Source organism: Paralichthys olivaceus, chromosome 21, assembly GCF_024713975.1.
Source record: "Paralichthys olivaceus isolate ysfri-2021 chromosome 21, ASM2471397v2, whole genome shotgun sequence".
NCBI classification, from domain to species: domain Eukaryota; kingdom Metazoa; phylum Chordata; class Actinopteri; order Pleuronectiformes; family Paralichthyidae; genus Paralichthys; species Paralichthys olivaceus.
This window is the reverse complement of record NC_091113.1, coordinates 5,366,513-5,392,480: the sequence shown is the minus strand read 5'-3', so window position 1 is coordinate 5,392,480 and position 25,968 is coordinate 5,366,513. Positions and strand designations below refer to the sequence as shown.

Genomic DNA, 25,968 nt, shown 5'->3' with positions numbered 1-25,968 from the left:
TTGAACAGTAGTGCATTGCTTCAATGATAACTGATAAATGAGGAATTACTTTCAATCAATACTTTCAATAATCTCTTGGAAATAGGCTGCTGCACTTTGTGGCCCCCAATCACACGGCTCGAGTGCTGCACAGGGGCCTGTCAGAGCTGGTGAACGCAACCAGGAAGTTGAAGAAGTTTCCCGACCAGCGGTTGCAGTGGCTGCGGAGGCAGTACGTCAGTCTGTATCAGGTGAATACACCCAATGGTCTGGTGGCTTTTAGCTTTTTCATTTCGTTTCTTTATTGCTCTTTAACACAATGATCCCAAAACATTTTCAAATCAGCGTTAGTGTTAGTCCTCTCGGCCATTTTTCAATTCATTGTGTTTTCGGATTTGACCCTGATATTCCTCAAGGGCCTGAGGAAAGAATGAGGTAATTTAAAATAATACCATAAGTACGAAATGTCATTTACTTTTGTGGATGTGACTCAGCGGTGAGCTTATGCGAGTCGCCTTCAGCTAAAGTGAATATATGTGTTTGATTTCTCTCCCTCTGTGTGTTTCTGTCAGGAGGAGGGAAGGTACGAAGGCCCCACACTGGCCCAGGCCATCGAGCTGTTTGGTGGGCGCAGGTGGAACATGAGCACAGGTGGAGCGGAGAAAGCTGGTGCCCAGAAGAACAGCCCTCTGAGCATGAACGAGAAGGCCAAGAAGAAGAAGAAGGTCCTTGTCAGGGTCGGTATTTATACATCATGTCAAGTCTAACAGCTCAAACAGATTTAGGGATTTTATGGTTGAACACAGTTGTTGGATTGTTTTTAACCGAGTGTTTCACACACAACAAACAGGGAGACAGTGGGGACGCAACAGATGACGAGATGGTTTCCAGGAAAACGCGGAGCTGCAAGGAGGGACTGTACCGGAATGGACCGGAGTCTGACAGCATCGACCAAGAAGATCCAGGTGACATTTTCAAGAACCAATCAAATTTGCAGAATAGATCAAAGCTCTTAAGATGTATGCTAAGTGACTATTCACTTTGAAAGGTACAAGGTGAATTAATTTTAGGCAATCCAGAGATGTATTAAATTAAAAACAAATCCTAATTAAATGACATTATTTCCTATAACTGTTTTATGTCCATAGACGACAACTTCCCTGGACCCTTCTCCCTCTCATCCAATAAGAGCCCAGGATTGCTTGCCTCTTCCTCGTCCTCCTCTTCCTCCTCCAGTATGGCAGGGTCCAACATGTCCCGTCCACAATCCTCTCCAATCCTTTCAGGAACCGGCAAGTCGCAGCCAGGGTATGTACAGCGTGTAAACGAAGACACTTTGGCCCCACTGATATTGAGAAACCTTCCTTCTTTGATCTCAGGCTAAGCCATTGTTTCCTTCTTCTCTGTGGGTTGTAGGACGTGGAGCAGCAGATCGTGGCACGGTCGAGGAAAAGGCTGTTTCAGAGGCTTCCAGAACCTCATGATTTCTGACAGCACGATGAGCTTCATCGAGTTTGTGGAGCTCTTCAAATCATTCAGGTACACGACAGAAAAATATTCTACTGAAAGATTCACATGTCACGTTTCGATTCTTTGATTTCTTTTATCGTTTCTGTTTGATCCAGTCAAACTTACACCTTCAAACACCATCATCATCAAGCATCAAACACATTTTTCTGGTTATATGTCATTTCTAATATTCACTCGTGGACCGGAGCGTTGATATATGTCATGATCATTTCAGCAGTTTTCCTCAGTTCACTCTCTCCCTCTGTTATAATTGTTGTGGTTTTAAAAATAGCGGCAAAAGACGATGAGATCAAACAAATTCAGAAAATGTTTCTCAGGTTAATCACGTCCAGGATACTTTCCAAATTTTCTTCTCTGTATGTTATTTAACTTCTATAATATTTTCCCATGTCAAATCAAAAGAAACAGTGTTTTGCTTTGATAAGAAAGAGATTATTCTCATACCAGTACTCCCTCATTTTTAGAATGTAGACTATTTGCTCATCTGCAGCCCAACAGTTTCTTTTTAGACTCCACACTTGCTTTAGTTTCATCCATGTGGAGAAAGAAGAACAGCGTCTCAAAAACCTTAGACCATAAAGACGGCAGATGGAATTTATGCAGCATATATAGCCGTCTAGCCAAGTTCATGAAATTTTCATTATGAATCGTGATTTGCAAACTCCAAGTCATGATCAAAGTACCTAAGAAAAACTTTTTTTGATTTCCTCCACAGCATCCGCAGCAGGAAGGACCTGAAGGAGCTGTTTGACACCTTCGCTGTCCCCTGCAGTCGATCGAGTCCAGAGTCGGCTCCTCTCTACACCAACCTCAGGATAGACGACAGAGACACGGGGCTGCAGCCGGACCTCGGTATTAGACCAAAACTTGAACGAAAAACATTATTAATCTCTTTCTGTCCCGGTCTCACTAAATCTCCTCCCCCTCCTCTCCAGACTTACTGACCCGCAACGGCTCAGATCTCGGCCTGTTCATCCGGACGAGGCAGCAGATGTCGGACAACCAGAAGCAGATCTCGGACGCCATCGCGGCAGCCAGCATCGTGACCAACGGGACGGGCGTGGAGAACGCATCACTGGGTGTCTTGGGATTGGCTATCCCCCAGCTCAATGACTTTTTAGTCAACTGTCAGAGAGATCACCTGAGCTACGACGAGATCCTCAGCATTATACAGGTAGAGAGCGAGGCCTGGAGGGGTGAAGGGACTGATACACTAATGCAAGGATGACATGAAACATTTTATTGACCTGCAGTGGATGAATAGCTGGTTAAGAAGAAGATGTAACGTGGTTATAATGCGATCTGTATTGTTGATGGATTATTTTTTGCTTTTCTCTTGCAGAAATTCGAGCCCTCGTCAAGCATGAAGCAAATGGGCTGGATGTCATTTGAAGGTTTTGCAAGGTAGAGTAAAAAATTTTAATATTTCAAAATACACTGCATAATAAAATAGTTAAATGCTGAATTCAAACAACATACATAACATATTGAATTATGAAAACATGGTGAATTAAGGTACATTTGTTTTAAAATGTACAAATTTCTGTCATACAACACTTTGATAAAGATCTTAAGTCATGGCTTGTAATCCGTTCAACAACCTCATGTATTGAAATCTAATATATTAATATATATTTCTCTGTCCGCACCAGATACCTGATGGACAAGGAGAACTTTGCTTCTCGTAATGAGGAATCACAAATCAACCAGGAGGAGCTGCACTATCCTCTGTCCTACTACTACATCGAGTCCTCTCACAACACGTATCTGACCGGACACCAGCTCAAGGGAGAGTCCTCTGTTGAGCTGTACAGTCAGGTCAGTCCGACAATCACCTTCTGTGTTTTTACACAGAGGATTTCAGATGTTTCTTATCCATAAATCCAGTTTTTAAGTGTTTATATTAAGTCGTGTATGTGTTGGCCACTCAGGTGCTGCTTCAAGGCTGCAGGAGCGTTGAGTTGGACTGCTGGGATGGAGATGACGGCATGCCTGTTATTTACCACGGACACACACTCACCACTAAAATACCCTTCAAGGTCAGAAAATGCATGTTACTTAATCAGAGTTGGTTAGTTAATTATCAATTACATTTGAAGCTGTATCTAATAATAAACCTCTTTAAGTGTTGTTTTCTCAGAGTTTCTAAACTGAAATATCTCCCATGATCCTCCAGGATGTGGTGGAAGCCATCAATCGGACTGCGTTTGTCAATTCGAACATGCCCGTCGTCCTGTCCATCGAGAACCACTGCTCGCTCCCTCAGCAACGCAAGATGGCGGAGATCTTCAAGGTATGTTTCCATTCACCCATCAATACATTACGCATAATGCTTTCTCTTTATGGGTCGGGAAGGGGGAGACTGGAGCCATTGGTTATTTTCCCGAAACTTTCCAAAGCGGCTATGTGTAAGAACGCAAATGTCTAAGAAAGTTGCTTTGGACATTTGTGTTCTGAAATGTTCACAGCGAGTGAGTGAGTGAGCGTGTTGATGATGATGATTCTAACACACGATGGACACAAACCTGGAAGAACACAAATATCTCAGGGTGAAAAAGAGCAGACGTACATGTAGAACATTTATTTTCTCGTTTCTGGACCAGATTTTCTCAGCTGCTTGTGGCATTGACGCTGGCAGACGTCCAGTCAGAGGCTCACTTTTTTTTTTATCTTCATCCTACAACTTCTCCTCTGAGTTGTATACTCAAGGCCGCACATATCTGGGCATGGGCAGATACATCACAGAATATCATTGTGCTTTCATCTAAGAAAACTTCCCAGCATTTCATCCATCCTCCCTGGAGACCGGCTTCTGAGTGGCTTGATAAAGAAAAGTCTTTCATGTTCAGACAGCTTGATGCCTGCGGGCAGCTTATGTCAACTGAGGGCTTGTTTATTTGTAATGTTGTTTTCTGTTGATAAAAAGCACTTTCATTTTTTACTTGTGGTGGATTCCTTCAGCAGAGTTTTCCTCTCCTCCTCTCACGTCATCTGTATTTCAACCTGTTAATTGATGCGTCTGTCGTGTTCAAACTTTGACACGCTAGACGGTGTTCGGGGAACGTCTTGTGACGCGCTTCCTCTTCGAGAGCGACTTCAGCGACGACCCTCATCTGCCGTCGCCGCTGCAGCTGCGGGGGAGGATCCTCCTGAAGAACAAGAAGCTGAAGGCCCACCAGGCGCCGGTGGACATACTCAAACAGAAGGTTTGAGAGAAATCCTCTCTCTCCACACATGCACACACCGTAGACTGTAAATACAGATGGACAACGCTTCTACACGTCCTCCGATACCCATAAAGGAAGCCGACATATTCTTTGACCCCATTTTTGAATCATCAAATATCTTATCAAAGCCAAACTCACAGGGCATTGAACACTTGTACAAATAAGAACTTCCCAAAATGTTCCAGAAGAGTTTATCTGTGTATTTTGAGTGCCATCCACTAACATGGGAAGATTTATCCCCTATACTGCAGCCGGCCACCAGGGTGCGATCAAGACGATTTGTCCTCACTTTTGGGGACCCATCATGTCCTCCATCTTTATATACAGTCTGTGGTCGACACACACACACAAACACACATATGAACGTGTACATAATCCATTGCTGATATAAGTGATATTATAATGGTGCTCTCAGGTAGCATGAGTACATAGAATATTTAGTATGTTCGTCAGAGTGCTGTCACTCTTAAATAATTGATGTTAGCGAGCTCAAATGTAAAAATCCCATCACATCATTTTGTGTACTTCAGCACATAAAGAGAAGACCCTGCATATTTCCAGGTAATCAATAGATATACATCGTACTTCAGGTATATCTATATGACAGAAGTTTACCTCTCCACAGGCTCACCAGCTCGCCCACATGCAGGCTCAGGCCAGCAACGGGTCGCCGGGGGTCACGTCACCTGGCAACCACGCCAACGAGGAGGAGGAAGAGGAAGAAGACGAGTACGACTATGACTATGAGTCTCTATCAGATGGTAAGGATGAAGGTATCTTCAGCTCAAAATCAACATGAAACTGAACTAACGGACCTACAAGGGTCAAAAACCAATCAATCATACGTGCACTCTTATCTTGATTCATCTTCTGTTAGTTTTGATTGTTTCTCTTTTTTTTCCAACACAAGTCTCTTTTCATGTTTTCACTCCCTTCCTTTCCTATTTTATCTTTCCCCCTTTAACCCAAACCCACTTAGCTGATGTCCTCACAGCCTCTACTGCCTCATATGGCCTGGAAGGTAAATGCACAGCTCTGATGCGCTTCCCTCAGTACCAGTGTTTCCCTCTAATTTTGTTTTGCAGTGGATGTTTTCTAACTGATTCTTTTACATTACATCTATAGTGTGATAGTATTATTCTTCCTGATATTGTAACTTAATGATTGAGTTTTTTTAAGATAATTACCGTCACTTGCTGTAGTTGTCTACCGCTGCAGGATAATTAAAGAGGAAACATTGGTGTGTGGATGTTTGCTACTGATCTGCATCGCTTACTGCAAACTGACTCTTGTCTGTACCTGTAAACTGTGTATGAGCTGCTAGCCCCCTGCTGTAGGAATGGAGAAAATCAGCTGCTGTTTGCTATCAAAATTGAAATTTTACAAATTGTTTAATATGCAGAAACCTATAAAAACTTAAAATAAGTCAATTTGATAGTAAAATAATCTGTTGTGGAGGTTGTGTTGTTTGATGGATCTTAAAATTAAATGGTTGTTCATCGTAAAAGTAACCTCACAAGCTCAATATGCTAACAGAGAAGTTCTCCTCTGTAATCACTTTAAATCATAATGGTTGATGGTGCCGTCAATCATAGTTATCACTGCTGGATTGTTAACAGTGGAAAGTCAGAGACACGAGTAGTGTTGGTTATGATGTCCACTTGTTTTATCACATTTATGTAACTGCAGCCTCACGATAAGCAACCCAACCTCCTCCTGCCTCGCTGCAGCAGTTCTTCTTGTGCCGTGTCAGTGCAAGTGACTTTGCTCACATGCAGCCTGATCCATCTTACTTTTTGAAATCAAATTGCCTCAACATGTGTCACCAGAGTGTTTTTTATGTAGCAGTTGTGATGTGCGCTTGTGTTTCGTCTCTGTGTTTGGGGTTTTCAAACATTCCACTGCCCTGGATTCATCAGTCCTCAGTCATGGTGGGATGGGAAAACTGTTATCTCTTTTTCCACAAAGGCATCAAGTCCTGTTTCGAACCCAGCGCCCTGATATTGAACCATTTTTTCTCAGCCAAAAAAATTAAGTGGTTCCTGAGTGGCACCAGCACTTTGCGAGCCTAGGAGAAAGCACTGCCTGCATGAGTGGCTGACGGTGACTAAAACTTTATTTTGACCACGAATCATTTTATGTTTTCTGCTGAGATTAACGTTACGGATGCCAAAGCCAAGCAGAAGTGGTCCGTGGGGGAAACCAGAATAAGTTAGAAGGACCTTCAAGGACAAAGCCTGCGATCAAGCATGTACAAAGAGAGATGGCAACAGCGAGATACAAACTGAAGAAACTGAAACGAGCAGACGATCATGTCATGTTTGAATGCGAGTGTAGGTTTGCAAAGCAGGAGCAGCAGCTCAATAGAGACCCTGTAGTCCGCCATTGTTGATGTTGTGCCTGGAAACCAGACGGGTAAACAGTGACAGTGACGTAATGATGTGGCTCGAGCCTGTGGAAACGCAAACTGGTTCTCAAAAGGTTCCCAAGTTGAGACAAATCTGAACCAGGACTAGCACCAGGTTCACTTTCACCCCTACACCATATTGATTGTGTTTGAATAGAAAAACAAAAAACACATTTCATACATTCCGATCGATCTTTTAACAACACAATGTCCGCCTGTTTTCTCTGTCTCCCACAAATGCCTCACCTCCCTCCCTCCACCCCTCCGTACTGTATTTGTCTGTGACCTCGCTAGTGGCTGAACATGCTCATCAGGGAAACAAAACAAAGCCATCTGGTTTCTCAGGCCCTGCGCTGCCCCCACTCTTAAAAAACACATCGGGGGGAAACTACCCTGTCCCGGTCCCAGCTCCGCTCCCTCCTCATCCCTCTGCTTGTCCCTGTCAGAAGACCTCACCGCTCATGGACCTTTAAGACATCTAAAACTCATAGCATGCTCCTGTGTCACTGCCCCCCCCCCCTTAAGCAAACCCTCCTCTAGTCAAATATTAACCAACCGGTCAGATATCAAGACATGCTGCTCCCTGACTGTCTCCATCTCTCCACTCTGCACAAACACTTGACTTCTAAACTGCCAAGTTGCCACCATCCGTCCCTTGTTTCCCTCCAGTGTCCGTCTGCTCCAGCTCACTCCTCTGGCTACTCTCTGCAGCCTGACAGCCGGAGTCATCTCTGCTGTTAAACCATTTTCTGAGGAGGAGATTCCACATGTCAGGATTTAAACAAAGCTGTGTATGAATAGGAAAAAAAAAAACAAGGATGATAAGTTAGTGGTTTTGGCTGCAATGAGGAGCAGGAATGGAATCAAAAGTGAAGAACTCCCTTCTTCTCGCTCCCGTTTACAGTAAATAGACGTTTTCCTTGAGTAACAGTAAGTCCTGGGTGGATTTTGCTTTGCAGAAACGTGCTCATGAGCTCTGTGAGTATAGTCAGGGATGTGCCGGATCACTGCTGATGCTCGTCCCTTTATAATTATTCTCTAATTGTTCCCACATGCTCAAATATTTCCTTCCATTTCAGATGGATCAGATAAAGGCAGCTAGGGTTACAAAATAAAAGTCCTCTCAAAGATGTAATGACAATTATTCTTCTGTGGAAATATCTTCGAACATTTTTCCACCAACTTTTTAATGTAATTTTTTTGGTCTTTGGTGTAAATCATAAACTCGACATGCAACATCCCTTTAAACTGCAGTCAAGCTTTGACCTTATTAAAGTAACAAGAGAAATCGGGTTCCTCTCTTGAAATAAGGTTTTAAAAATAAATAAATTCCCAGATGCTTCTATATGTCTTACTAATGACTTCACATTATATAACGAGCAACTGCAACACCAATACAAGTTTGAATTAACTGTGCAGGGGTTACTTTTAACAGAAATTTGTTTTAATATGATTACATGAATATAACTTGCAAATCTATTAGTTTGGACAATAATAGGAGATGTGTCCTTTCAATATACAACACATGAATATCATTTTTCTTTTATTCACAATCTTGTGATAAAATTTGTTTGTGCTGCATCTTCAGCTGTTTGTGTGCAACGCCCTCAGAAAATGACGCCTTCCCCCTCTTCTTCTTCTTCTTCTTCATTTAATAATCTGTTGTTTTGTGTGTATCATAGATAACATCCTGGATGACAAGCCAGAGGGGAAGAGCCCGGCAGACAAAGAGGAGCAACCTGTTGATGAAATCCCAAAGAGGATGAAGAAGACTGACAGCACCACGCAGAGCAAAGGAAAGGTAGAAGAACTACAGTGTTAATTATACTTTATACATATTATATACAACTCCAAATTCACAATAAAGAGCCTGTCTCATTGCTGATGTCTAAAATGACTAAACGTATGTATTTTGTTGTGTACTTGTGTATTATCCAAAATGATTCCAACAAACACTGGAAGTCCACAATATTTTTCAAGGCAGTGGTGGTGAAGACAATAACTCCCATGATCCCACGCTGCTCCACAACGTCATCAACTAGGTCCTCAGTTATTGTTTCTATTGAGAAACCCTGAGCAGCTGAAGTTACATATTCTCGGTTTGAAAAGATGAGTCAAGATAACAAAAAAAACATGTTCAGATTGAATTCAGTGTAAAAGTATGAAATTTGTTTAATAATCTGACTCAGAGGTTTTGAATGTATCTCTGCTGCTTTGTGTCTACTCTCTCCCCTCTCCTCTCTCCCCTCTCCTCTCTCCTCTTCTCTCTCCTCTCTCCCCTCTCTACAAAGTTCAGCTCCTGCTGCAGTAGCACATCACTGTCTCCTCTGGTAAAACGTTTACAGAGTTTCTCTTGTCCTGTGTCTCCCTGCACCTGTAGGTGTTTGACATGGAGCTGGGCGAGGAGTTCTACCTTCCTCAGAACAAGAAGGAGAGTCGACAGATCGCCCAGGAGCTGTCCGACCTCGTCATCTACTGCCAGGCTGTGAAATTCCCTGGTAGAGAGAAACATCATCATTCTGTCTCGTTGTCAAACACAGTCCTTTCTCTGCTTACACTCCTCATCCCTGATTGTTACTGTGTGCTCCCTGGTTTCCTTCTCTCCTTCGTGGATTCCTATGTCTCAGCTATGGATAAGCCTGGCGTCCTAATTCATTCGGCCTGTAGAACGTAACATGGATAATCAATTCCAAGCATTTCTGAGCCTGTTGTGCAGTTAAATTTAGAATTTTAGAATTATACAACTGCTTACGAGCATAGGAGACGAGCTGTTTTTCGGCCAATCAAATTCTATAACCAACTGTTTCCTGTTTACTTCGGTCTGCCCAGTGCACATGAGAGGTGACGTGAGCATGGACGGGGATTTAAACCGATCGCTTTAGTTTGAAAACAAAATAAAATGTAGAATGTCATATCCCATGTAATATTTAAGAGGTCAAACATTTCCCGATGTTTCTGATTTTTTAAATTATTTTTTTGTTGCATGACGACATTCAATATCCACGTGTTCTATTCCTCTCCCACACAGGACACCCACTAAGATGATGACTTTCTTTCTCCCCATGGGAAAGATGTGGTTACTTTTGTGTGGTCACAAGTGGGCCACCACTTTCTCAAGCAGAGATATCAACGATTAAAGTGGTTAAAATGAGAGAATTGAATTCTAAAGACATAAAAAATGCTTTCTGCTCAGCAGTTCAGGATGTTTGACTCAGTAGCCTCATAAAATTCCTCTTCATTTCCTCTTTATTGGGAGCTATGTCCATTCCTTGCCACCATTTATCTTCATCGCAAATATTTCTTCTTGTCTTTTAGATATCCACCTCTTATCTCCTCTGTCCTCCCTAGAGTGTCCTCTCCTCCGCTCGTCTCCTCTTTGCTTTACGTGACATCTGCCCTCATAAACCCGCCCTTGTTTCCACCAGTATTTTATTTGTTTACTGTTTCCAGGGACCTGAGATCTGAGAGAGAAGCCAGGGCAACAGGCCCAGTTCAGGCAGACAGAACGCTGCTGTGTATTGTCTGCAGTGATTCCAGATGGAAGTGCCACTACTGAAACATAATAAATCATCTTGAAAATACTTGGCATTTCAAATATTCATGGCACATCTTTCCTTTAGTTAACCTTGGGAAATGAAACTGATTTGACTGTGTTACCTTCATCGGTTTTTCACAGATAGATTTTTATTATTACATTTTATTATGGCATCACTCAGTCTTTTATTCGCAGATATGCTTAAATGATTCTTGTAGGACAAAGGAACAAAATCCTCATTATGAGGAAGTTTCAGCTTTTAGAGACGAAGGATTTATGTGTTTTCTTAAACAACTTGAAAGTAAAAAGGAGGAAGGATACTGATCATCATCATCATCATCATCATCATGATCATTGTGGGGTCTTCAGTGTGTCTGCGTTTCATTATTGACCACTTTCTCTCTCTCTCTCTCTCTCTCTCTCTCTGTCTTCTGTTTTCCTGTCGTGTGTGGGAAACCAGGCCTGTCCACGCTGTCTCCGGCCGGCTCCGGCAGAGGGAAGGACCGGGGGAAGAGCAGGAAGTCCATATTTGGCACCGCTCCGGCTCGCAGCGGCACAACAGGGGAGGTTGCGACCCAGAGCCGCACCCCTGGTAAAGGTACGCAGGGCGGGGGGGGGGGTTTCTAAAAGTGTAGGGGAGCGAGAATATGATTTTTACATCCAATATATTTAGATATCTCACATTTTACTCAACCTATTAACACCAAACAAAAACTAGCACAGAGCTTTAAGTCAGCACTTTGGACTGAAGTTTGCATGTTCCCCTGCTGGTTGAGAAAAAAACCTTTAACCTGTCCTCTGTCCTGCCTCCAGGTGGCGCTGAGCGGCTCAGCTGGGAGGAGCAGCAGACGTCCCCCACCCTCAACCCCCCCACCTCTCTCAGTGCCATCATCCGCACGCCCAAGTGCTACCACGTCTCCTCCGTCAACGAGAACGCCGCCAAGCGCCTCTGCCGGCGCTACTCTCAGAAGCTGATCCAGCACACGGCGTGCCAGCTGCTCAGGACGTATCCCGCAGCCACCAGGATCGACTCCACGAACCCGAACCCTCTGCTCTTCTGGTTGCACGGTATTCAGCTGGTGGCGCTCAACTATCAGACCGATGGTGAGGATGAGAGGATTTTTACGGCACTTTTTGGGAATTCGGTGGTTTGCGTCACTCTGTATCGCCATCTAGTGGGTGGCTGCAACGTCAGCGCTCGTGTCCAAGATATTTTGGCTTCATTTCTTGACAGTGGGAGGAAGTGGACATGTGGCGTCCATCTTTATTCACAGTTTATGGTCCCAAATGGGAGATAAAGGAGAAATGTTCTCTACTCAACATGATAATGTTATATTTTTACCTCAGAAATGCTTTAAATCTACACGAGACAACTTTCCACAACGTTAGATTACATTTGTTGACGACACTCGAGGAGTCCATGATATATCTTAAAAGTGACACATAAAATGATTTGTTTGCTCTTTAAGGAATTATTTATCCCAAAGTGATCTTCTTTTTCTTATCCAGTTTTCTTCTTAATCCTCTTCCTGCCCATTTCTCTCTGTTCTTCTCTCTGTTCTTCTCTCTCTTCTCTCTACCTCTTGTCTGTGTTCGCCGTTTGAACTCAGACAGATTAAGTTATTTTCTTAAAAAAGAATCTCTCTCTCATTCTCTTTTTGATCCTTTCCTATTATTTTCTTCTTTCATCCCTTTGTTTTTTTAAAAATCTATCTCCACTGCTCAAATCATTACGTCAGGTTTTTATTTCCAAAACACAAAACATGATCAACCAGTTTTGTGCAAGGAGACACTGACGTGATCTTTTTATTCTTGTTCATCTATAACCAAAACTTAAACAATGAAAATAACTCCAGTTAAAGATTTCAACAATCAACGATAGAAACAACATTATCCTTCTTAATTATCTTTATCTTTTATCGTCTTCTTAGCTAATGCTCTTACTGTGGAGTGATGTTTGCTAAATGAATAACGAGATTGATTTCATTACCCCGTCTCCTCCTCACAGACTTGCCCATGCAGTTGAACACAGCGTTGTTTGAGGCCAACGGCGGCTGTGGCTACGTCCTGAAGCCGGCGGTGCTGTGGGACCGCAGCTGTTTGCTTTATCAGCAGTTCTGTCCGATGGATAGAGACGTGGAGAAGATGAGCCCGGCTGTCTATTCCCTCACCGTGAGTTAAAATGATGGATGGAGCCGAGCGGAGGATCACTCACTTTGATCACTTCCTCCTTGAGAGGTTTCTCTCTGCACTTTCACCCTCACTCCTTTTCATCTGCTCTTTTTGGTTTCCTGCAAATTCAATCATTTTCCTTACCTGCAACTGTCGGTTGGGATTTCAGAAGTGCTGCATTTTAATTTTCTTACAAGAATCTGGACTCCCTGATTTGGCTTTGTGCATTTGCAAATCGTTTTCTAATGCTGGTTCCATTCTTCGAAACATTTACTTAATTATAAACGCTGGTTTTTAAAGTGTCAGTATCAGTTTGTATCTTCATACACACGGTGCAACAGCGCCCTCTGCAGCTACACATGGTGATTCATTCTGTTGGGCTCTGTGTCCTCACAGTTAAAGGTTCAGTGTGTAGGATTTAGTGACATCTAGTGGTGAAGCTGCATGTTACAGCTGAATACCCCTCACATCACCCTCCTTCCAAACATGAGAGAGAACCTGTGGAAACCTTCAAGTGTCATCAAATGTAAAAATGTAAATGTGAAAGGCTCATTCTAGGGTAAAGAAAACAACAATTCATACAATTTAGATGAAACACAACAAAGCAACAACGCAGCAGCTGTGCGATTATTTTAGGTTTAAGTTTTCTGGCTGAATATCGGAGACAAACTCTGTTTTTAAGTCTTTTTAACTTATCTACAGTTTATAATAACTTCACACAGGAGATCGTTGGAAGTTACATAGAGTAAGAACAGACGTGAAGTAAGTCATTGAACCACCCGACTCGTTTTAAAGCTGCTTTTTTAAGGTAAAACGTTGCACGGCGTTGCTTTAAGCTCTGAAATCTTTCTTTGCTCTGTTTTCTATCTTTCCTCCTTCTACCTGAAGCGACTGCTCAGACATTAGGTCCATTTTATTGTGTTTGGACAGTTTTATTGTGAAACGATCTTTATGTGTTTTTACTGTTTGACAGTCATGAACCCAGTTAATTCTATTTACCAGTAAATGAGGACCTCATAAAAGGTCTCCACTCATTCCTCTCTCTGTGGTTTTCATCACTTTGCCTCACTCTCTGCTCATTGTTTGAAAATAGGAAGTTAAAGCCTGAATATCATTGCACCAGATCTGGTTATGGGTTATGTGTTTTGAGTCTTTGCTGCCAGGTCAGAGTGACTCTACTGATTGTGGTTTGGCTTCAGGCCTTTTTTCATCAAAACAACTGAAAACAAGTCTGATTTAGAAACTGATGTAAAAAATAATCTCACACATGAAATTCTTCTATTATTTGATCTCTTTTCTTTTTTCTTCCAGATTGTCTCTGGTCAGAACGTGTGTCCCGGTAACAGCGCTGGCAGCCCCTGCATCGAGGTGGACGTGCTGGGCATGCCCGTCGACAGCTGCCACTTCCGCACCAAACCCATCCACCGCAACACGCTCAACCCCATGTGGAGCGAGCACTTCCAGTTCACTGTGCACTTTGAGGACATGTGCTTTCTGCGCGTCGCCGTGGTGGAGAACAACAGCTCCCAGACGACCGCTCAGAGGACTCTGCCTCTGAAAGCCCTGAAACCAGGTACGAGTCTGAGGGGGAAGAATAGATCCAAGCTGTAGATTGTAATAGAGACCGTTTATATGGATTAAAAATGATTCGCAGGACATGAATACGTCAATATGCACAAGTTTAAACCATGTGTTCAGACAAACAAGAGTTTCCCTTAATTTCCCAGATTTTTTTCATCGAGGTTCATTTTTGGCTCATTAACTATCCCACCTACGTTTTGTGGAAATCTGTACGATTTCATGAATGTTTTTTGTCGTGTGTGTTTCAGGTTATAGACACGTCCAGTTGAGGACACAGCACAATGAGCAACTAGAGGTTTCCAGCTTATTCATCTACAGCCGCAGGATAGAGGAGGGTCCAACAGGGGGCGCCACTCCCTCATCCTTGGTAAGACTTCCAAACGTCACAGACTGATTAATGTTTCGAATCATGTGGACTCAAACAAATCCTACTTTTTATTTCATCACTTTTGATTTTCTCTCTAAGGAGAAATCCGTCCAATGAAGCCGAACCGTCGTGACTGAGTGTTTCTTCTCTAACCTGAAATTCTCCTGCTCCCTCCGCAGCTGTTCAGCTCGGAGGAGAAACATGCGTCCCAGCAGCACTGGGTGACGGTGCACGGAGCTCCTGGTCCTGAACCCTTCACCGTGTTCTGTGTTACCGAGCAGACCACCGCCAAGCAGCTGCTGGACACGGTCAGTAACTGAGAAATAAAGATTCATGAGGCTTGAATAATGTGAGCGTAGCTTTTGGAAGAAGAAAGAAACTCCCACACAGACGTATTCTTCACATTAAGACGTTTTCTGGGATGACTTATGGAAAATGTGGCCTGTACATTTGAGTTTGTCTTTCACATATGGAGAACGCAGCAGGAACAGCCAGCGGCCCTGATCATTTATAGCTCCATTGGCGTCTTCTACATTAATGACATCTATTTTTTATCCTCACATATTTGTATTCTTGTATTTTTTCTGTTTTGTGTATTTGTGATACAGCCCCTCAAGAAAATTCTGGGACAATGTCCGAACTCCAGCGTGTTAAGTTTCTCGTCTCACTCTCCCACAGGTTGTAGCATCAGCGGGGAATCCTTCCGATTACTTCCTTTGCGAGGAACGGGTCCCTCTGTTGAAGGAGCGCAGCGAGGTGAAGCGCTATGCTCAGCAGCGACCTCTGGCTCCGGAGGAGGAGGTGGTCAGACTGGTCTCCAGCTGGAGCACAGAGGACGGATACGTGGGGAGGATCTACCTCAAAACGAGAGAGGAGGTCTGTGCAAAGTCTGTTTTGTTAAATCAATCATTTTTACTGTTCTCAAAGAAAAAACACATCCAGCAAAAGTTTTTGTTTTTATCTGTTGAACGATTTAGAACAGTTTAATCTAAATGTCCTCTTGTGAACTTCATCTATTATTACTGTTATTGAATTCAACATAAAACTAACTTAACCTTATTACAGTAATGCAGACTGGGCTCTATTATGCAGTCTCTGTCTCCCCCTTGTGGTCTCTTATTTTGATTTCTTCTTACAGAACTTGAATGAGCAGAACGCGGTGCTGGACGGAGAGGAGGAGGTGACTGTGGGAAGCAGAGATGGATCAGGAGGAGGAGAGGAAGACATGTTCTTTGTTCAGGTTCATGAAGTTTCTCCAGAACAACCCCACACTGTGATCAAGGCCCCGCGCTACAGCACCGCTCAGGACATCATTCAGCAGGTGAGGGCATTTATTTGACCTGAGGAAAGTTATTAAATCTGGTCTGAGGAGACGGAAATCATGTAAGTTTGCAAACACAACATGGAATACATTATAAAAGAAAGCAAGACAAGGTTGTCTCACTTTCTGTTCTATTTTATATTCCTGTTGTCTTCCCCGTCTCTTGCTCAGACTCTGTCGAAGGCCAAGTATTCCTACAGCATCCTCTCAAACCCCAATCCATGCGACTACGTCCTGATGGAGGAGGTGACGAAGGACGTGAGCTCTAAGAAGTCCTCCGCCTCCAAGCCGCTGCAGCGGGTGCTGCTGGATCATGAGTGTGTCTTCCAGGCGCAGAGTCGCTGGCGCGGAGCCGGAAGGTTCATTCTTAAATTCAAAGAGCAGGTAGCTCTGAACGTGGCCCCCGGTTTTTAATTATAGAGACTTTTTAGTTTTTACTCTGCATGCAAACAAATGGAGCTGCTGTCAAAAACAAACTAACTTTGTATGTGCTTGCATAAACTCCTCTTCTGTTTCTCTAACTGTTAATTCACCTCTCATTTAACATTGTGTGATATTTATTGTGTTTGTGCTTTTATCCTGTTGCTGCTTTTGTCGTGTGTAACTTTTTGTTGTGTGCTCTGCTTTGTATTTGTGATTTATTGTGTAGTGCCTGTCTGTGTTTATTTTATTTATGTATTATCCCTTTACGCCTAAAGCCTTTTACACTGTGAACATGAAATATATGAAATTTGAACCTGTTCATAAGAATAAAGATTTAGCTTTTTTTTTTAAATATCATTTTTTTTCTGATAACCAGGGTGAAAATTATTTTAGAGAAAATTTCACACAATTTGAAAAAAACATAAATTCTTGTTTCAACACCTGCATCTTTCTGAAATCTTAAGAAACCTCCCGACACATTTCTGTATGTTTTTTTTTTTACCAGTGTCAGTAACATGAGTCTGTCTCTGCTTCCAGGTGTCGCGGGAGGACAAGAAGAAAGTCATGTCCTTTGCCAGCGAGCTCAAGAAGCTGACCAGCCGCAGTCGCAGCATGACGACTGGCGGCGGAGTGGACGGTCCCGCCCAGAGTAAGGATGATAGAGCTGCATGCTGTGTGGCTCTGACTGAGCTCCAGGAGTGAGGCTCACACTCTGCCTGCTGTCTGTGCATGGGAAGGCAACAGAGGTACCTACACTATGTTGTCCCTAACATCTAACACCTAAAGGAAAAAACATGAAGAAGAAAATGCAAGGTGTCGCAACACACAAACTAAAAGTACCTTAATACAAACTTTGTGTTTTCAATAATAAAAATACTAATTTTCACATCACCTTTTTGGATTCAGGGTCTGAAGCAAGTTCATTTACTGTAAGATGTTTAGCAAAGCAAGCTAAAATAAATTTAATTGGTATTAAACAAAAAATAGTTTCAATGGTAACAAACAAACAAACAGACTTTAATTGGTAACAAACAAGCAAAAAATACTTCAATTGGTAACAAACAAACAAATAAACTCCAATTTTTAAACAAACAAACAAAAAAATACTTCAATTGGTAACAAACAAATACTTCAATTGGTAACAAACAAACAAACAAATACTTCAATTGGTAACAAACAAACAAACAAATACTTCAATTGGTAACAAACAAACAAACAGACTTTAATTGGTAACAAACAAATACTTTCATTGGTAACAAACAAACAAATAAACTCCAATTGTTAAACAAACAAACTAAAAAAATACTTTAATTGGTAACAAACAAATAAAACTCAAATTGTTAACAAACAAACAAACAAATACTTTAATTGGTAACAAACAAACAAATAAACTCCAATTTTTAAACAAACAAACAAAAAAATACTTTAATTGGTAACAAAAAACAAATAAACTCCAATTTTTAAACAAACAAACAAACAAACAAATACTTTAATTGGTAACAAAAAACAAATAAACTCCAATTTTTAAACAAACAAACAAACAAATACTTTAATTGGTAACAAACAAATACTTCAATTGGTAACAAACAAATACTTCAATTGGTAACAAACAAACAAACAAACAGACTTTAATTGGTAACAAACAAACAAACAAATACTTTCATTGGTAACAAACAAACAAATAAACTCCAATTTTTAAACAAACAAAAAATACTTCAATTGGTAACAAACAAACTCCAATTTTTAAACAAACAAAAAATCCTTTAATTGGTAACAAACAAACAAATAAAACTCAAATTGTTAACAAACAAACAAACAAAAAATCCTTTAATTGGTAACAAACAAAAACAAAAAGGGATTTTAAAAATGAAAGTCAAGATGTTTAATTAACACAATTCATGTTTGATACCAATTGTTTTCTGACGTTGGACCAACAAGGAGGAGCTCATGATTACAAACAAACAAACAAACTGCTTGAGTAGAAGAAGATGAGAAACTCTGGAAACCCACAAACTTCACTGGAGGTTGTTGAGTGTCATTAATTATTCAAATGCATCTCGAGCTGAACTTCTGTCTCGTTTTTAACAAACCACGTTGAAGGACTTTGAAGTGGATTCATTTCAAATATGCCGCTAATAATAAGGGTCGTACGAGGCTAAGTGGCTGTTAGCACCGTTTGAAATGTGAGTTTGAATAATTCAGTCATTTGAAAAGTCAAGGGGAAAACTCAGGAAGTGAATTTCAAATGAAATCCAATATTTTCACAATTTACTTCAAATTCTCATATGAAAAATTAACAATTCAAAGAACTGCCCGCTCTCGTATGTCACTCTAATCATTAGCAACGTTCGATTCCTTTTTATAACAGATGGTTTCACTCTGCAAAGGTTGGTCTTGTGCCGTGCTGTGTCTTGATGCATCAGTGTGACGCCTCTGTCTTTAAACTCGTTGTCGTTTTTGTCCAAATGTTCAAGGTAAATCTGAACGTGACTGTGTCCCCTGCAGGGTATCTGTCTGCAGCTGCAGGTCTGAAGGCGTGGGTGGCAGAGGGCAGGGTGGGGGCCGGAAGGTTCCTGCAGGCCTCTTCCTCGTTCAGGGGGCAATTCCCACCTATTCATCTGCCCACCTCGTCCCTGACCCCCCTCGCCTGGAAGCTTCACCTCCTCAGCAACTGGAAGATCCACAAATGAATTCCAGAGCGAGCGAGCCACTTCTAAACTTGGAGATTTCCCCCTTCGCAGGAGAGGCAGGGTGTTTCAGTGAGTCCGCTGCCCTCTGCGTCCTGAAGGAGTCGGATCCTGCCTCGTGGAGACTCAATCCGAGCCCCGGTGACGGGTTAGGCGGCGGCGGCTGTGCAGACACTTTGCTTGGTTGAATGATGGAAAGGAGTTTGTGATTGGAAATCCCACCGGGCGTCGCTTCAGAGCGGTGGCGGTCGTGTGGGGCAGCTCCGGCTCATCTTGGTTTATTGCTTTGTCGTGCGGCTGCATGTTGGAGTCCAGGAGCTGGAACGCCGTTTGTGCAAATAGCTTCTCAGAGATTTTTTTTGTTTGGACGACATTAAAATGCATGTTATGGGTTATTACAACAAAACTTGGCGGGTTTACCTTTCCTGGTTGTGGCCGTTGAGGGACCCTGAATCGAGGCACCCTGAATCGAGGCACTCATACGTATTCATGAGGACGTTTGCATCAACAACAGCCTCAGGAAATAAGGGTTGGTAGAAGCCATTAAATAAAATCTAACTTTTGTGCCGGGTGCAGACATATAAAATCCCGGTGCAGGTATTTATGTGTGAAAACACCAAAGTGAAGCTTCTTAAGCTAAAGAAATCTATATCTTATATTGTCGTCCACACACGAAGTCTCTGAGACTTAATTTGTGCAAATGGATTTCTACAAACCAGAGCACCAGCTGCTTTTATTGAAGCTGATTCTGTGGAGCTTTTCCTTCTCTCACAAACGAATGGGAGGAATCTGACTTCCCTGAGTTTGCTTTCAGAAGAGCCCTTTATTTCCCGCACAGGACACGAAGTCCAGCTGCAAACAAACCTCTGGATAGAATGAGTTCAGTGTTGAAAGAGTTGATTCAGGGAACATTCGATTGAATGGTCTGTTTGTGGCTGCAGTTTGTAACCGGAGGAATAAAACCTCGTTTTTATTTTCCTGGCTTCCCTAAAAGAAAGCTCACGGCAGACGGAGGGAGATCTGCTGAGAGAGAGAGAAAGGAAGGAGAGGTGTAGGAGAAGGCGATTTTCTTTAGTGAAGGAGTCCGACAAGCTGGCTTGTACGATTCTTTTCTTACTGTTCCAGTTTCACAGTACTGTACGGGCACAAGGACGGGGCAGTGCAAACTCACATCGCTCACAGGAGGACGCAACACAGATGTTCTTATGTTGTCGTTTATTCAGCTCTAGGTTGATTTCTTTAGACGCAAACCGTCGCAGCATTTTGAGGCAGTGTGGATTTGCACTTTTCACTTGTGCAGAGGAAACTTTTCATCACAGTTGTTGGTGAAGTTTTTCTCCTACGTTGCCGTAAAATGTCACAACGCTGCCTTGAACCTTCGCTCATTTTACGGCTGTTTCTCTGACAAAGATCTTGGAATTTTAGTGCAACCATCACTGTCCACGTTATTTCAACACACAGCTTATCGTCTTATCGTCTTAGCAACCAAACTGAGTCATTGAAAATGAAGAAATGCTACGTGTAACCAGGGCAGTGAAGCATTTTGAATGTTGCACTGATACAGTATCTAGGTGTTGGTACCTTTACTATAACTTTTAGATGAAAAAAGAAAATTCACTGTCTAAATACACAATATATGATCATAGTTAGAAATCAGATTAATTGTCTAAGTCGGAGGTTCAATACTTTCAAGGACTTTGAGGAAAAACATCTCAAACTTAAATTAATTCATTTGAAGGAAACAATGATGATTTTAGAGAAACACAGCCTCGTCTTCTGCAAACAGCATTTTGCACATTTTGTTTTCCTCTTGCTGTTTTCTTCACCGTTACTTTCAGATTATGATTTTTTTTTTTTTGATTGTTGTATTTATTAATTTTGGGCCAGTCGTGAAATTCATTTTGAAGCAGAAGATAAATATTTGGGCAGTTTTTATTATAAATCTTTATCAGAATAATTCGTCTGAGCCCAAACTTCCCCGTTAACACAATGATTTGCTTTAAATAAACTCTATTGGCCCAGATTTCCTGTTGTTGATTTAGCTTGCAGCATCTTTATAGATCACTAATATTGATTGATTTGTCATTGATGATGATTGTAGAGTTTGTTTTTACTCACTGCTCATTTCACTTTTCCTTTAAACTGTTGTAAAACTTGATTTTTTTTGTGGCCACTCTTTCCCATTTTTTCTGTTTTGACTTGTAACATGTCCATGTTTTGAATTCTTTGTTTTTCTAAAGACTTTTTCCCTTTTTTTTCTTGCATCTTAGTTCAGATCTATCGACTAATTCTAACACTTTACATTAAAAGTCAAATGTGGACGGGAAGAGAAGACCTGAAACTTTACTTTACTACGCTCAACTACACTCACCAACATTTTAGAGACAAAACAAAACATGTTTCACATTAACTCTGAAAACATGTTTGAGTTTAACTCAAAAACTAGCTGTAAGCAATTTCAGCCTTTTTTCTCACCCATTCCAACAACTGACAGAAATGTTTCATTCATATAAAACCTACTAAATCCTGCAGGTAGTAAACAGCTCAGCTATTTAAAATACAGGAAACTCAGAGTAATTTAATTTGAAATGTTGGATTTTTATTTTATTGGCAGAGATGTGGCCACAGTCCATGAGGAAGAAATGAATTGTGCTTTCTAGTTTTATTTGTCTTTGCTCAGTGCCAAGTAATGTTTGAATTTTAGTGCAATAGTGAAGTTCTGTCACTTCAACTCGTTAGGTTTTATCGTCTTTGCATTACTGATGTGTTTTTAACTCAAATTCTTTATTCCTGCTCCCAACTTGTTCTTTGAATGAGTAAAATCTGACAAAACTTACGCACAAAGATTTTCTCCTGTTCGTCACGAGGCATCAGGACGATCCCTGGACGTGACTGTAATTAAGTGAGATTAGATTCTGCAGTCGTCAGAAACGTCATTAAACACAACAAGATTATTGTGTTTTAAAAAACTGGTGATCAAACAGGAAGGGACGTTTTCTGTAACATCTCTGATCCATCTGCTTCGTCCCATTGTCACTTTTTGTTTTCCTCCTTTCTAACCTGTAGACCTCATTTCTGAATGTAACATGTTCTTAACGTGTTGAACCTGAGACACGTGTGTGTTTGGATGTTATTTATTTGAATGTGAAGCCCTGGTTGGCATTTATCTGTTGTTGTTTGTGTATAATTTCCTGTATTTCCTGTTTTTTTAATTTATTTCAGTATGAGAGCAGATAAACTCTCCACTGCCCTAATTCTACTCAAACATATTTAGAAATGTAAAGAAATGTTTTACTTTATGTGTAAAATATTCAGTGCAGTATTCGTATGTCTGGCATGTTATACTGCAGTACACAGCAGCATCCCTTTACGCCTTTTATTTTGTGACAGGTCATTTATTGATGATTTCGGTGTATTCTGTATTTCCACTGAATATGACATGTGTTTGCCGACTGTGGGCATCGTTAGCACTCTGTTGTTTCCAGGAGATGTGCACTGTACCCTCTAATATCCACTATCCATGCTGTGATGGGGCTGTCAAGTGAACATTTGTCTATTTACTTGAATTTTTAAATGGATTATAGTTGGTGGATTTGTTATGTACCAGGATCATAATAAAAACCCAAATGCGTAACTGTGTTGTATATCATTATGTGCATTTATAATGTGAATGTTCATGATTTACGATTTACAAGAGTCTTACAAGAGAATGTTAAAATTTCCGTTGGTCTCCATGAGTCCAAGTGAATTGTGCCGGATATGCCAGTCACCGTGACCTTAGCATTAGACCTACAGGCTCCAAGATCTGATCAGTTCATCTTAAAGTCCAAGTGAATGTTTGTACCAAATTTGAAGAAATTCCCTCAAGGCGTTTTGGAGATACAGCATTCACAAGACAAATATTTTGCTTTTTGAGGCAACCGTAACCTTGAATTTTGACTTTTGGCAACCAAAATCAAATCAGGTAATTCTTAGATCTAAGTAAATGATAAAAACAAATTTGAAGAAATTCCCTCAAGGCGTTTTGGAGATATCGCATTCACAAGGCAAATATTTAGATTTTTGAGGCCACCGTGACCTTAAATTTTGACTTTTGGCAACCAAAATCAAATCAGGTAATTCTTAGGTCCAAGTGAATGATTGTACCAAATTTGAAGAAATTCCCTCAAGGCCTTTTAGAGATATCACATTCACAAGGCAAATATTTTGATTTTTGAGGCCACTGTGACCTTGAATTTTGACTTTTGGCAACCAAAATCAAATCAGGTAATTCTTAGATCTAAGTAAATGATAAAAACAAATTTGAAGAAATTCCCTCAAGGCGTTTTGGAGATATCGCATTCACAAGGCAAATATTTAGATTTTTGAGGCCACCGTGACCTTAAATTTTGACTTTTGGCAACCAAAATCAAATCAGGTAATTCTTAGGTCCAAGTGAATGATTGTACCAAATTTGAAGAAATTCCCTCAAGGCCTTTTAGAGATATCGCATTCACAAGGCAAATATTTTGATTTTTGAGGCCACTGTGACCTTGAATTTTGACTTTTGGCAACCAAAATCAAATCAGGTAATTCTTAGATCTAAGTGAATGATTGTACCAAATTTGAAGAAATTCCCTCAAGGCGTTTTTGAAATATCGCATTCACAAGGCAAATATTTTGATTTTTGAGGCCACTGTGACCTTGAATTTTGACTTTTGGCAACCAAAATCAAATCAGGTAATTCTTAGATCTAAGTAAATGATAAAAACAAATTTGAAGTAATTCCCTCAAGGCGTTTTTGAGATATCGCATTCACAAGGCAAATATTTTGATTTTTGAGGCCACCGTGACCTTAAATTTTGTCTTTTGGCAACCAAAATCAAATCAGGTAATTCTCAAGTCCGAGTGAATGTTTGTACCAAATTTGAAGAAATTCCCTCAAGGCCTTTTAGAGATATCGCATTCACAAGGCAAATATTTTGATTTTTGAGGCCACTGTGACCTTGAATTTTGACTTTTGGCAACCAAAATCAAATCAGGTAATTCTTAGGTCCAAGTGAATGTTTGTACCAAATTTAAAGAAATTCCCTCAAGGCCTTTTAGAGATATCGCATTCACAAGTCAAATATTTTGACTTTTGAGGCCACTGTGACCTTGAATTTTGACTTTTGGCAACCAAAATCAAATCAGGTAATTCTTAGATCTAAGTAAATGATAAAAACAAATTTGAAGTAATTCCCTCAAGGCGTTTTTGAGATATCGCATTCACAAGGCAAATATTTTGATTTTTGAGGCCACCGTGACCTTAAATTTTGTCTTTTGGCAACCAAAATCAAATCAGGTAATTCTCAAGTCCGAGTGAATGTTTGTACCAAATTTGAAGAAATTCCCTCAAGGCCTTTTAGAGATATCGCATTCACAAGGCAAATATTTTGATTTTTGAGGCCACTGTGACCTTGAATTTTGACTTTTGGCAACCAAAATCAAATCAGGTAATTCTTAGGTCCAAGTGAATGTTTGTACCAAATTTGAAGAAATTCCCTCAAGGCCTTTTAGAGATATCGCATTCACAAGGCAAATATTTTGATTTTTGAGGCCAATGTGACCTTAAATTTTGACTTTTGTCAACCAAAATCAAATCAGGTAATTCTCAAGTCCGAGTGAATGTTTGTACCAAATTTGAAGAAATTCCCTCAAGGCCTTTTAGAGATATCGCATTCACAAGGCAAATATTTTGATTTTTGAGGCCACTGTGACCTTGAATTTTGACTTTTGGCAACCAAAATCAAATCAGGTAATTCTTAGATCTAAGTAAATGATAAAAACAAATTTGAAGTAATTCCCTCAAGGCGTTTTTGAAATATCGCATTCACAAGGCAAATATTTTGATTTTTGAGGCCAATGTGACCTTAAATTTTGACTTTTGGCAACCAAAATCAAATCAGGTAATTCTCAAATCCGAGTGAATGTTTGTACCAAATTTGAAGAAATTCCCTCAAGGCCTTTTAGAGATATCGCATTCACAAGGCAAATATTTTGATTTTTGAGGCCACTGTGACCTTGAATTTTGACTTTTGGCAACCAAAATCAAATCAGGTAATTCTTAGATCTAAGTTAATGATAAAAACAAATTTGAAGTAATTCCCTCAAGGCATTTTTGAGATATCGCATTCACAAGGCAAATATTTTGATTTTTGAGGCCACCGTGACCTTAAATTTGGACTTTTGGCAACCAAAATCAAATCAGGTAATTCTTAGGTCCAGGTGAATGTTTGTACCAAATTTGAAGAAATTCCCTCAAAGCGTTTTTGAGATATTTTCTTCATGAGAATGGGACGAATGCTCTTAAACGTAAAACATTGTTTCAGGCTTAAATTTTAAAATGTGCTCTAAACTTTAGTCAGAGTGAAACAGTCGACTACATAAAGATGAGAGACGGAGCAGAAACCGTTTCTCTGCAGTGAAACGGCCTCATGCTCAGCCATACACGTTGGTAAGTGACGATTAGAGTATTTTTCATCTGTCTCTCCGGAGCTTTGAATGACAGCATGAGCTTGAACAAAAGAAAGAAAAGAAGAAAGGAAAGTTTCACAGCGAGTCTCTGCTTAATACAACCTGTCAGTAAACTTCCTGTTGAATGAATATGAGCTAAATGATGCATTTAGTGTGAGAGACACTTTTGGTTTTTTGGGGTGAAATGTACCTTTGAATAGCATTCAGGCCACTAATCAAGTCCTTTGTGTCCGAGTCATAAATT

General features: G+C 40.8%; 1 protein-coding gene across 4 annotated transcripts in view; it reads left to right on the top strand.

The window, feature by feature from the left end:
• Positions 1 to 22,863, top strand: part of plce1 (phospholipase C, epsilon 1) — a 73,610-nt gene extending 50,747 nt beyond the window's left edge. The window contains exons 19-45 of one of the 4 annotated variants that reach the window (XM_069517481.1): positions 86 to 230; positions 552 to 716; positions 830 to 944; positions 1,128 to 1,287; positions 1,396 to 1,518; positions 2,225 to 2,361; positions 2,445 to 2,683; positions 2,852 to 2,913; positions 3,162 to 3,327; positions 3,441 to 3,548; positions 3,686 to 3,802; positions 4,557 to 4,715; positions 5,362 to 5,497; positions 5,716 to 5,757; positions 8,826 to 8,944; positions 9,524 to 9,641; positions 11,139 to 11,276; positions 11,492 to 11,782; positions 12,687 to 12,850; positions 14,162 to 14,423; positions 14,680 to 14,798; positions 14,978 to 15,106; positions 15,477 to 15,674; positions 15,937 to 16,119; positions 16,291 to 16,503; positions 17,080 to 17,191; positions 19,048 to 22,863. In XM_069517481.1, the coding sequence (XP_069373582.1) occupies positions 86 to 230; positions 552 to 716; positions 830 to 944; positions 1,128 to 1,287; positions 1,396 to 1,518; positions 2,225 to 2,361; positions 2,445 to 2,683; positions 2,852 to 2,913; positions 3,162 to 3,327; positions 3,441 to 3,548; positions 3,686 to 3,802; positions 4,557 to 4,715; positions 5,362 to 5,497; positions 5,716 to 5,757; positions 8,826 to 8,944; positions 9,524 to 9,641; positions 11,139 to 11,276; positions 11,492 to 11,782; positions 12,687 to 12,850; positions 14,162 to 14,423; positions 14,680 to 14,798; positions 14,978 to 15,106; positions 15,477 to 15,674; positions 15,937 to 16,119; positions 16,291 to 16,503; positions 17,080 to 17,191; positions 19,048 to 19,232 (4,105 nt within the window). In that variant the 3' untranslated portion in view covers positions 19,233 to 22,863. Of the gene's footprint in view, positions 1 to 85; positions 231 to 551; positions 717 to 829; positions 945 to 1,127; positions 1,288 to 1,395; positions 1,519 to 2,224; positions 2,362 to 2,444; positions 2,684 to 2,851; positions 2,914 to 3,161; positions 3,328 to 3,440; positions 3,549 to 3,685; positions 3,803 to 4,556; positions 4,716 to 5,361; positions 5,498 to 5,715; positions 5,758 to 8,825; positions 8,945 to 9,523; positions 9,642 to 11,138; positions 11,277 to 11,491; positions 11,783 to 12,686; positions 12,851 to 14,161; positions 14,424 to 14,679; positions 14,799 to 14,977; positions 15,107 to 15,476; positions 15,675 to 15,936; positions 16,120 to 16,290; positions 16,504 to 17,079; positions 17,289 to 19,047 lie in introns of all 4 variants that reach the window. The other 3 variants (XM_020083380.2, XM_069517482.1, XM_020083381.2) reach the window with 3 other exon arrangements.
• Positions 22,864 to 25,968: the final 3,105 nt, after the last annotated feature.